The 12,014-nt window shown below is 38.9% G+C and overlaps 1 protein-coding gene across 15 annotated transcripts in view; it reads left to right on the top strand.

Annotated features, from left to right (window-relative positions):
* LOC103034726 (microtubule-associated protein 4) overlaps nt 1–12,014 on the top strand; it is a 121,365-nt gene that overhangs the window by 53,771 nt on the left and 55,580 nt on the right. For 11 of the 15 annotated variants that reach the window (XM_049480452.1, XM_049480463.1, XM_049480454.1 and 8 more), the window contains 3 exons: nt 3,700–3,819; nt 4,253–4,339; nt 9,152–9,310. In XM_049480452.1, coding sequence (XP_049336409.1) covers nt 3,700–3,819; nt 4,253–4,339; nt 9,152–9,310 — 366 coding nt within the window. Of the gene's footprint in view, nt 1–3,394; nt 3,605–3,699; nt 3,820–4,252; nt 4,340–9,151; nt 9,311–12,014 lie in introns of those variants that run through there. The other 4 variants (XM_049480460.1, XM_049480458.1, XM_049480461.1 and 1 more) reach the window with 3 other exon arrangements.

Below are 12,014 nucleotides of genomic sequence, written 5' to 3'. Positions count from 1 at the left end.
TTTTTTTTTTGTTGTGAAAGATGATGCGTAACATCCCGTGCGCCAGATGTCTGGGAAAGTTACTTGCTTAGTCAGTACAGCCTGGTGTCTTTGAAAGCTGAGGATGATTTCAGGGTTTTTCCCATTTTTTTTTTTAACTAAGTGCCTGTTTACGCTATTTTGGGGGTCCAATTGCTTTTACATTTTACTTGTCCTTAATAAAAGAACATTTGGTTATAGGGCTGGGAGGTTAATTGAATTATTTTTTAAATGAATTTATTAGTATCTTAATTTATATAATGTATATAAAATAGGATGATTAATAATGGATATCTTCACTTAAACAAGCTGTTAGGGTGTATCTCAGTAGATAAACATGTGATTCTGTCAGAAACCTGTGAAGAACTCTTTTAGGTAGCAGTGATGTTCATATTTTACACTTTTCCTAAACTGAAATACAAAGAGGTTATGTCTGCACTGTGTTTAATATAAAAGCTGCGTTTGAGGTTGAAGAAAAAAATGGAATTTTAAGAGCTTGCGCATTTTTTTTAGTTCCTGTCAGTTTACAAAAAAAAAAAAAAGAAATTATATAAGACTGCATTGTGGTAAACAGTATATGTTATTTATGCAATAAAAAAAAATCATTGTGAAGTGTACATGAAATACGCATTTTTAATATTGATATATGCAAAACCATTTTATACAATTTACGAAAAAGAACTATATTGTAATACAATGTCTGGTTACCATCTACCTTGTGTGATGGTTTGGTTTCATTTATAGGAGCAGTTTAATGCCTTTATTTCATTTTCTCAAACAACATATTTTATTAGAGGTGCTAAATCAGAGAAATGTACACTTAGATACACAGTTAGATATTAAGATATGAGTTTTAAGGCAAATTGCTCAGCCCTACGTTACGTACATGTTTTTACATGGGAACTTATAATCAGATGTCTTCTGTTCACGCTGGAGACTCATCTCTTTAGAGTATATCCAGATACTATCCGGATTGAAACCTGAGTTCAGTGATTTTGATGAGTGAGTGAAAACTTATTTCAGTATAGTGTATATTAGGCCTTAGTTACCAACACAGTGATTTGTTACATTTATAAGGAAATTGGGATCCATCATTAGCATAGTTTAAAAAACATTAATCTGATGTAGACTTTTTGTAATGATGTTTTTTTTTTAAGTCCTCATCATACGTCACAGTTTCTTTAGGGCAATAAAAAAATTAAAACAATAGGATATTTTCCTTTTTAAGACCTCAATTTTGTAGATGTACATCTATATCAAATGTGTTTGAGGTAATACATGGTATATTAAAACATTAATCACAAATACATTAAAATAAAATTTAAGTGTATAAAGTTACAAAGTTCCATTCATCAGAACCTATTTCAAAAACTATAATATTCCGAAAAGTCTTGCTTAACATTTGTCTATCATAATCTATCCATGTGTTTAATTTTATGAAGTGATTTTTAGACAAGAACTGAAAGGGAATACTAGCTGTTATTGTTAGAGATGGCACAATCAGGTTGAGTTTAGTTCAACGCCTTTTTAAATAAGATATACAGTAATGGTTGAGCAGAAGTTAAAGCATTAAATATAAATGTAAACAAATATTTAGGTAGCTATTGATGAATGAAGCTCATTGGTGTCATAAATAAGAAGCAAGATGATGCAATCTTCGACAACCAGAACAATAACAGGCACTCTCGCTGACGGCACAAATATGCCTGTGCTTTTCCAAACGTCAGAAGAATGTGGTCTTGAGGGAAATGTAAAGCTGATTTAGTGAGCCGTGTTTGCGGCTCTTTCAGCTGTGAGAGCAGACAGGGCTGGAAGGGCAGAGCAGAGGAGGTCAGGTCACAGAAACTCAAAGTGACAGGAGGACGCAGGCTTTCGCCAAGCTTTCATGATCTCAGCAGTGGGCATTGGGTTGTGGCTGGTTGGTTCATGGCTATGGTTTGTAGCGTGCTACAGTAAGTGCACTGATGTCATTTTAAATGGATTGCCAGGGACCAAACCTGTAGCTTGGTCCCTGGCAATGCCACAGCCATCCATGGCAGGGAGTCCAAGAGAGCACAGTCAACCCAAACCTCTGTCCAATTACTCAGCACAGTGTGTTAGCCAGTGCACTCGCCTGGAAGCTGATGCAGCGTCACAGAACATGCAGGAAGTTTCCTCCATCAAGCGCATTCAGCAGTCCAGTGATGAAGCAGCAGTTTCAAAAGACACCTGGAATGGCTTTCAGTTAACAGGTGTGCTGAACTTGTCAAGAGTTACTTGAATTTCTTGTCCTCTTAATGTGTTAATGTTTAAGAGCCTCAGTTGTGTTGTGTGAAGGTAAAGTTGGTATGTTGAGTAATGTAAAAAAAATACTTAGTAAAGAAAAAAATACTTAAAAAAAAAATAAAGGTCAGTCAGTCTAAAAAATGTTTCAGGAACTTTTGAAAGATTCTTTAAGTGCAGTCGCAATAACCATCTAACGATTTATGATGAAACTGGCTCTCATCAGGAAAAGAAGGAAGGAAAGTAAGACCAAGAGTTACCTATGTTGCATCAGATAAGTTCATCAGAGCAATAAGATAAGAGCCACCTTCATTTTTCAAAACTTCTTTTTCAAAAAATTCCTTATGTGTTCCTTCAGATGGATGACTTCAGTTCTGATTTACAATTTAGGAAAAACAAAAGAAACAAAATGAATGACTAGTCTTGTAGTAGTGGTTCTGTAGAGGATTTGAGAGCTCTAATTACTCACTTTTAAAAGCAATACATATAATTAATAATTATGAAAATAATTAGTTTATGAGGTGACAGCAGTGATGAAATCTTTTGAGAACGCCATATTTGTAGTTGTTGAGTCCATTTTCACATGGCGACCTGCGGTAATCAGTATCTTATTTGATGACTTGTAGTATCTCTCTTGATGGCCCCTGTAGCATCCCTGCCAGCTGAAGTCAGAACTTCAGTTGTCACCTCAGCAGATTTCTCAGACACTGCGACAGGCTGTATAATGATTGCGTGAATCTGCTTTTAATCTGAGCCCAATTCTCACCAACAGCGAGCCTATCCGGAGGTCCCGGCAGCTCTGTCTGGGTTTTTGGGGGTCCCGTTTTGCCCGTAGTGACTGTGGGTGTTGTCCTGTCGACTTCTCTTACCATCACCCTCGTTAAGCCCTCTGGCCCGCCATGGGAGGGAGAGCGAGATGAGGGGAGAGCAAGACAGAGAGAGGGTGGGAGGGTGAAAGAGAGGGAGAAAAAGAGAGAGGGAGGTTTGTGGGAGGGCTGCGTCTCCCCCCGCCGCTACGGCCAGAGCAGCCACTTCAGATCAGGCGGCAGGCCTGCGTCCAGTCAGCAGGTTCCCCGCCGAGACGGGACGGGACGGCAGGCTCAGACTGTGCCAGCCACACACGCACCGAACCACACAAACAAACGCACACGCATGCACAGACACACAGAGACGCCTCTCAGGCCTCTCTGCTGCGCCGCACACACTCGGGAACGCGGAGAGCTCGCAGGACGCCTCGCCGTCGGAGCTCACCAGAGCGCACTGTGTTTTGTTTGTTAACTGAAGTATGCGAGGGATTAGACTTTACTCTGTAACTGGGTTGAAGGTGAGTCTGTGGAATAGCTTCTGTAAAGTTTGAACAACTGTTGAAACGTGATTCCATTGGAAGGAACTGATCTTTTGGCTCTCTTTTGGTTCCAGGCACTGTAGGTCCACCAGTGGCACCAGGGGGACAGATTTCAGTGTCGCACCCAGAGCCGCAGGGGGAAGTGTGGCCACGTCAGGCAGACCAGCAGGCCTTCATCTCAGACTTTCTACCAGGTGAGAGCTGGTAGCTTCTCGAACCTTGGATACAGGCTACAGTGTAAGCCAGGCAGTGCAATGCCATGCTAACTGCGGCTAGGCTACAGGCATTATAATAATGGTATATTAATCTGTGACGTCAACAGAACAGTTATTTTCAGGCACTGATTTATCTCTGAGCTTGATTGAAGTGTGTTCTTATGAACAGTAGACTGCATTGGACGTCACATTCGTAAGAGTGATTAAAATATTTCGCTCCCCCTTTTCACGTTTCAGTTTTCCGGGAGTGATTGTTTGCGCCATTCCTGTCTTTCTTTGTTTTTTTGTTTCTGTGTTTCTTTCTCTTTTGGTCCATCATTTCCCCTCTGGGTTTCTGAAATATTAACACAAGCTTTCGCTATGTGATTTTTCTTCCTCTTTCTCTCTCTCTTTTTTTTCCTTCTTGCTCTAGGCTCTATGGCTGGGTTTCCTGATCAGTGGGGTGCACAGCCCCACCCCTCCCAGATGATGGACAGTGGCTTGATGGGGCCTTTCTCAGGTTAATATCTTTATCTTTACTCTAGTGATGCTTTCTTTCTTTCTTTCTTTCTTCTAAACTGAACAGTCAGAACCTAGAATTGGTTAGCAGCAATGCTAGCAGTGCTACTATTGGTTCACTGGTGGAGACATTACTACTGTAGCATTATTTAGGGTTATCACCATTAAAGGCTTATCTATGCTTAACAATAAATACAAATATAGACGGGCCGCTCTGTCCGTACTCTGCATTCCTTTCATCCGGATCTGTGCACATTCTCTGAAGTCTTACGGACGAGTGGAGCAGTACTACTGGAAATCAATCAGGAAAAGTTTCAAGCAGCTCAGCAGACTAGGATGCTGACACTGAGGATTGCAAGTTCGAATCCCAGGTATAGCTGGCAGTGCTCTCTCTGAGTGGTTCGATGGCGCTTTCTCATTCCACTGTGATGCTGGCTGGCTCAGGTGTGTGTTGGTTGATGTAGCAGAGCTGGGGTTCTGGCATGTTACTCCTAGCGCATTGTAATGCGCATTGTAATGCTGTAATGCCAAGGTGCATTGGAGACAGTTTAAAAAGAGGGGGTGACTGACTTCACTTGTATCAGAGAAAGCATTGCAAGTGACTTGGGTGTCGGAAGCAAACAAGGTTAAAAAAAGATGTTGTGACTTTTGACTTCTAGTGGTAAACATACTGCTTAACATTTCTGCCAGCATAAAGAATGCAAATAAGTATGTGGGCATTAAAGGTTATATATTTTTACTAACTGACATATTAATTTCAGCATACATAAAAGAAGTACAAATGAGCCATAACAGATACAAAATGTCAGTGCACCTTATAATCCAGTGCATTTTATAATCTGGTGTGCCTTATGTATAAATTTTACCAGTCAGGTTGTAAGGAGCAGTAATGCCACTCTGTTGACGTTCAGCGATACACAGGAGTTTCAGTTTAGTTCTCCAGCACTTCTAGCCAATAACCACACTAAACTCTAGCTCTTTGGCCATCCAGAGGTGAGTATTCTCAGCCTGTAGCCTGCTTCTAACATCGGCTAGCACTGCTGGAGCAGTATTAGCATTAGCATTAGCCGCTAACCGCAGCCCTAGCTCTTTCGCAGCTCAGAGCTGAGTTTATTGGACTGTAGTCTGCGTGATTACCGTGTTCAAACAAGCTACGCGGGACGAACCACTAGCTAATATTGCCCTGGCTTACCGGAACACTGAGGGTTCCTCGGTATGACACTTTTGGGTGGCATTAGCAGCTAATCGCTAGCAGTTAGCGGCTAATGCTAATGCCTCAGCCTTTAGTGATTCCCTCTGCAGTCTAGTGCGCCTTATGTATGAAAATAGACCAGAAAATAGACGTTTATTCATAGTGCACCTTATAATCTGGTGGTACAATCTCAGTACACCTCTTCACCTTAAATTAATCAACAAATGATACGATCAACACATTTCAGGCTGATTCCTGTCTGTTGAGAAATGCTAATGTCCAAAGTGAGAAGTGGGGTGTGCTAGACAATTAGGGTACCCTATTGAATAGCCTTACAGAATAAACTACAAGTGTGATCAGGATGTTGGTTGATCAACACCTCAGCACCTGGCTTTATGCATGGTGCCAATAGGCTCATGTTTATCTTTTCCAGAGAGTCCTATTGTATTGGCATGATTTTTACTGTTGAGAAACATTTAGGGGTTCTTTAATTTGAAATGGATGAGAAACATTCAAGGAACGTTTCCTGAAGGCCTTTTGAAGCATCTTAATCTTTTATTGGAAAAACCAAAATTAGATTTCATTGGGTGACTACATTCTTTCACATTTTATGAGTATTGCATTATACGAATACTAACATTAATATTCAATGTACTTCACTGTTCGTAACCTAGAATGCTGATAGCTGATCAGTCACAGTATTAAGTATGTCATTTTTTAAATAAATGAATGAATTAGTTCATTAAAATAAATAGAAAATTGCTTGATTGCCCCCAAAAGTCTTCTCACTCTGAACATGAAATAATACGTACTATTATATAAGTTCTGCTCACAGACAGCTGAAATAGCAGAGGGAGGAACGTCTAAACCATTAGACCTGATGTGAATGTTGATGTGAGGATGACTCATCACCTCAGCGAAGTGAGCTGTTTTCAATCTGTTCCTCCACCGTGTCTCAGGAGTCGCATCTCAACACAGATTTATGGACGGGCACTTTCAGAGAGCAGCACGCAGAGATAAGAGGGCCATTTGATGCAGCTAATAAAGACGCGCTCTTTAACGGACGCTAAAACAGGGGTCGTTAGTTTCAGAGACAGGTGTACTTTTCTAAATGTCATCACTGAGACGGAACTGTATGCTCACCGGGTTTTCAACTTTAGCTGTGTCTACAGGAACATCAGGTTATGAACAATGAACTACTTGGAAAAGGCCAGATTTGACATGTTTTACAAAAAAAATCTAAAATAAAACTTGATTTAGCTATTTCATACACATATCTCATAATTTCATTTTATTTGTATTTATTTATTTATTTATTTATTTTTTGCACTGGAAGAGAAGTAGAGGTCAATTGATTCACAAAACTGAAATAATTTGATTCAGTACCATTTGTTGGTGATATGATGGGTCAGTGCAACATTCTGATTGCGTCTTATAATGGGCTTTACTTTCTTGTCAATGTTTCTGTTTCATTTTTCTTGCAGTAATCAAATTAAACAAAATGTGTGCTAATGCTCTAGCCAGAGGCTAAAGTGTAAGTCACCACCTGCTAAATTAACCACAGTTCAAAAAACAGTGTGATACAATAAACAACTACAATATGTTACAAGACAACAGTAGTGTTAAATTTCTTTAATTTTAGGAGCATATCAACCATCTATTTGGCATATTATTGTTTTATGTCTTTTAATTAATACATCTACATTTTTTTTTATCAGATGTCAAACCTGATTGCCCCACACCTTGTGAATAGTCAGTTTTGACACTGGATTCATGCAACTAGATGTTTGGACAGTTTTGTAGAAATGGACAGTTGAAATGGACATGATGTCAAGGTCGTTTAAGGTCCTACAGTACATACACTTTACAGAGAAGTCAGTATAACATTCATTTGAGCATTTCTATTGGTCCATCATCAAGACATTTTGAAATTATATAAATATGCTGCCAAATTTAAAATATATCAAACAATAAAAAAAAAAGATAAAAATTGACATAAAGGGCGCCGAGTGGTCCAGCGGTCTAAAGTGCTGCCACTATGAGCGGGAGGTCGCAGGTAGATGGCGCTCTCTCCCCACATCACTCCTAGGGTGATGTCCACAGCACAGGGCGTCTGTGAGCTGATGTACAGGAACCGAGTCGCTGTGCTTTCCTCCAAGCGCGCTGGCTGCTTGGCAATGCTGCATCAGCAGCAGCTCGAAAAGAAGCGGTGGCTGGCTTCACATGTATCGGAGGAAGCATGTGTTAGTCTTTACCCTCCTGGTGTGTTGGGGCATTACTAGTGATAGGGGGAGACCTAATGAGTGGGTTGGGTTGAAAGATTTGAAATAAAATTATATATAAAAAAAATTGACATTAAAAAAATATATATAAATATTAAGGGTGTAACAATACACTCTGCTTACGACTCGATTGTTGGGTGGTGATCGTCCAACATTGTTACCTCACTTATGCTCATGTTGCTCAATACAATTAGATCTTCACAGCAATTCAAAATCTAGTCGAAAGCTTTCTCTGGGCAGTAGAGAAAAGTAGAGATATAGTAGAGTTATTCCAACAAAAGCATGATCAACTTTTTTTTTTTTTTTTTAAGTCCTTAATTTTGGATAAAACAATGAATGAGCAGGTGTCACAATATATATTTATCCATGTAGTGTAGCTTTTGATGCTGGTGATGTGCATCCATCTGTCATCAGAAAGAGACTGCCTTTTTATTTTTCATGAGAAGAGTTGCAGCTTGTGGTCCAAGAAACCCACCATAACACATTTTGATTATAAACCAATATAGTCAGTCACTGAAACTGATCAAATTAATTGATATGCTTAATGAGCTTTAGAAGCTATCGCCATTGAAGACCTTGTTTTTAACTATTTATCCATGGTGGGTAAAATGCAAATAATATGATACAAATTGTCATGCAGCAACTAGCTTAGCTGTACTGTATTAGGCCAGACCAATTACATAACTTGATGGAAATTTTATTTTATTTTATTGTATTTATTTATTATTTTTGCAAATGATTTACATAATATCTGTGACAAGCCTTGAACGTTTTCACATCTTCTCACAAAAGAGACATACCTCAATAGACCTGTAGATGTAATTGCAGCAAAAACTTGGGCTTACGAATAATTGACTTAGGGGGGCTGAATACAAATACACACCACAATATTCATATTTTTGTTTAGTAATTTGTGTTTAATTTTCTTTTCACTTCACAATTACTTTGGCTTAACACATAGAACCCATTGAAATACAGTACCAGTCAAAAGGACACACGTTCTCATTACATTTTTTCTTTATTTTTTCTTTATTTATTTTCCACATTGTAGCACATTTAATGTCTTCAGTATTAAATTAACAATATAAAAAATCATTAAAATAGAAAGAAAATGCATTAAAGAAGAACAGGTGTGTTCAAACCTTTGACTGCTATTGTAAAATTAGGTTTGTGGGTAAAACGTGAAAAAATTGGAAAAATTGAAGGAGACTTAATACTTTATGGCACTGTATACCAAACATCATTTTCTAAGACAATGCTTCTGAAAGAACCATTTGAGGCTTTTTGTTGTTGTTAAGAGAGTGTATGCCATAATGGTCTTGATTTCCTGTGTCCTCAGGTTTCTCTCAGCCTTCAATGGGGATTGGAATGAAAATGGACGTTGGAGTTGCTCCACTCCAGCCAGAAAAACCTCCAAGCATTGCAGACACTCAGAAACCACCATCACTGGCAACAGAGGCCCCCACCATGCCCAAAAGCCCAGGAGACTTTTCTGCAGGTAGAGGAGAAAGGCAATTTCCACACACAAACACAGATTCTAACAGCTCACCACACAAACACACACACACACCTTCAGCATCACATACTCTACTTTCAGATGCTGCAAAATCACAGCCACATCTGTTAGATGTTTAACCTCCATGTCTTTATTATAATATGACTTTATTATAGTGTGACAAGTGAATATTATGACCCCACCATCTGCCAAATAGTGTTTGAGGCAGATCCTTTAGCCCTAATATGCAGTCATTTCCCCCCAGTGCTCCCCCAGCTGCGCTGATGAGGTTTGGATTTTACAGGGGATTATGAGATTACAGCTGGAGACCCCCCCTCTGTCAGGCTTATCCTCTGAACAAATCCAGCTACATCAGACACAGGGCAAGTGCAGTGACCTCACTTTGCCACTGTGGGGCACTATAACCAGACACAGGCAGTGACTCTGTTCAGGCTTCATACACAAATCAGCTTATCTTCAGTGTCGATGCTTTTCCAATGTACCATCCATCTCAGGCTCCCAGGGGTCATTAATGGCCACATCTGCGTGGCATGGTGCGGTACAGCTGAGGTCCAGTGTTGTGCCATGGTTGGTGGCGTAAAACACACACAAGCTTGTATGCAGGTTTGCATGTGCAGAGTTCAAAAGCTGATCATCTACGGTTGAGAGACTGAGGATTTTCAGAAAGTGTGACATAGTCAACACATGAGAGGCTAGAGGGTAAAAAAACAGTGCTCAAAAAGTCATGTCTGACTGTTCCACAGGCCTGAGATCATTAGATATATGTGTAAAACCTTTTTAATTAGCACTGGGATTTGCTTTCTGTTTATTTTCTGCACAAAAGAGAAACAACAAAATAAAAGTGTGTGCAATCGTTATTTTTGCTCTGCAGTAGCTTAAGCATGTTTCAGTCAAACTGACTTTTAGTGATCTTTTTTTCAAAAGACTTTGTTGCTTAAGTTTTAGAAGGAGAAAAAACTGAATTGTACTTGATGGGTTCCAGTTTTAATTTTATGGATCTTTATGGAACCATGGATCTACTGATCAGGACATTCTGTGGATTTAATTTGCTTATACTGGAGATTCTGTTATCAAGTAGTTTTTTCAGCTTTCTGTGTAGAAAAGGCTGCAGTCTTTTCTGTATAACTCTGAAAAGCTAAAAAAAAAAAAAAAATGGCACGTAACTTTTCGGTTCAGCATACTTTTCCTCTGTGCCAGTTGTGCTTATCTTCTCCCTTTCAAACCACACACTTCGACACTTCGGGCCCTATATTCCACCCTGTGTCGCAATGCTCATTGCTATCGTACACCCCGCAAACAGTCTATTTCCACCTGCACTGTTTAAATAACAATGGTCCATAATATATGAAGTGAGGTGTGTTCAGGCAAATTCTGGCATATTGCTATCTTGGCAGTGGAAAACACTGGTGCAGCACCGGAATAACAGTCTGCCAAAGTCAGAGCACACATGGCTCTTAAAGGAAATGGCTAGTGACACACTCCCAAAACACACATATGATTAATTAAGAGAATCAGTACATACTTTTGTGAGCTTCGAGCCATGCAAGGTGTACTTTTCCCATTTTTATGTGTACCTCAAAAAATGGTTAGCTGTTCAATAAAGCAATGTAAACTTTAAACGTTCACTATCCTAAATATATAATATATATGCATATATTGAATGTTGTGAACCACAAATATTTGGTCAAAAAAATTAAATAGTGGAAAACACTGGAAAAAGTAACACAAACTTGCAACAAACCATGTCCAGTGCCTTTAGCTTTCATTTGGTTTTAGCCATAAGTTTTATTTTGGTACATCTCTATACGTTATACAATACTGTTACATGCAGTCAAAACACTAGCCCTGTGAATATATTAGTCCAAAGAAAGCACAATAGCAAAAAAATCCCCTGATTAGGTTTAATTTCATAAAAAACAGTTTGAAAAAACATCTTGTAAAGATGTGCTTGGTATGTAAACCAGCAAAAACCTTACACATGCACATAAGAGAAAGAAACAAAACAAAAAATGCAGACCTTTTTAAGGTTATACCCTTTTATGTAAAAACAAAACATATACATTGTAATGTTTTGAATATTCAATGATTAATATTTAACCTTTCTTAAATTTACAATAAATTACAAGCAATGATGTTTTTTGTTTTATCGAGCCTGCACATCCCATTATTGTACATAACAAGTTTGGTTTCTATGTCCCACAATGCATTGCACTGATGTCCTCTTTCACCCAGACCCTGCCATGAGAACAAATCTGTCTATCATGTGTCTGTGTGTATCATTTATCAAAAAGACAGGCCCACAGGGAAACATGTTCCCTCCATATCCTCCTGACATTAAAGAGTAGATTTGAACTTTTCAGGGTGAAGATAACTAGGTCAGTCTAGCGTAGCATCCAGTGGCCAATTTGTTCTGCATGGAGAACAGAGATAGATCTGCATTATGTTCATGTTATGGAATACCATATTTTTCATACTTATCACAGTAAAGAATGAAAGCATACAAGTAACTGGCTCATGACTGGGCATTTGGGGCAGTGCTAAAATATAGTATCCTCCACTGTAGAGATTTGTGGAACTCAATTGATGTAGAGTTTTTGCTGAATATGTATAGATTTTACAGTGGCAATTACAATTGACACATACCTTTATGTAAAGAAAGAGGGATGACGTATACCACACCTTTTTC

The sequence above is a fragment of the Astyanax mexicanus genome, chromosome 6 (genome assembly GCF_023375975.1).
Source record: "Astyanax mexicanus isolate ESR-SI-001 chromosome 6, AstMex3_surface, whole genome shotgun sequence".
Lineage (NCBI taxonomy): Eukaryota > Metazoa > Chordata > Actinopteri > Characiformes > Acestrorhamphidae > Astyanax > Astyanax mexicanus.
The sequence above is the reverse complement of the archived record's forward strand: the minus strand, read 5'-3'. Positions and strand labels throughout refer to the sequence as shown.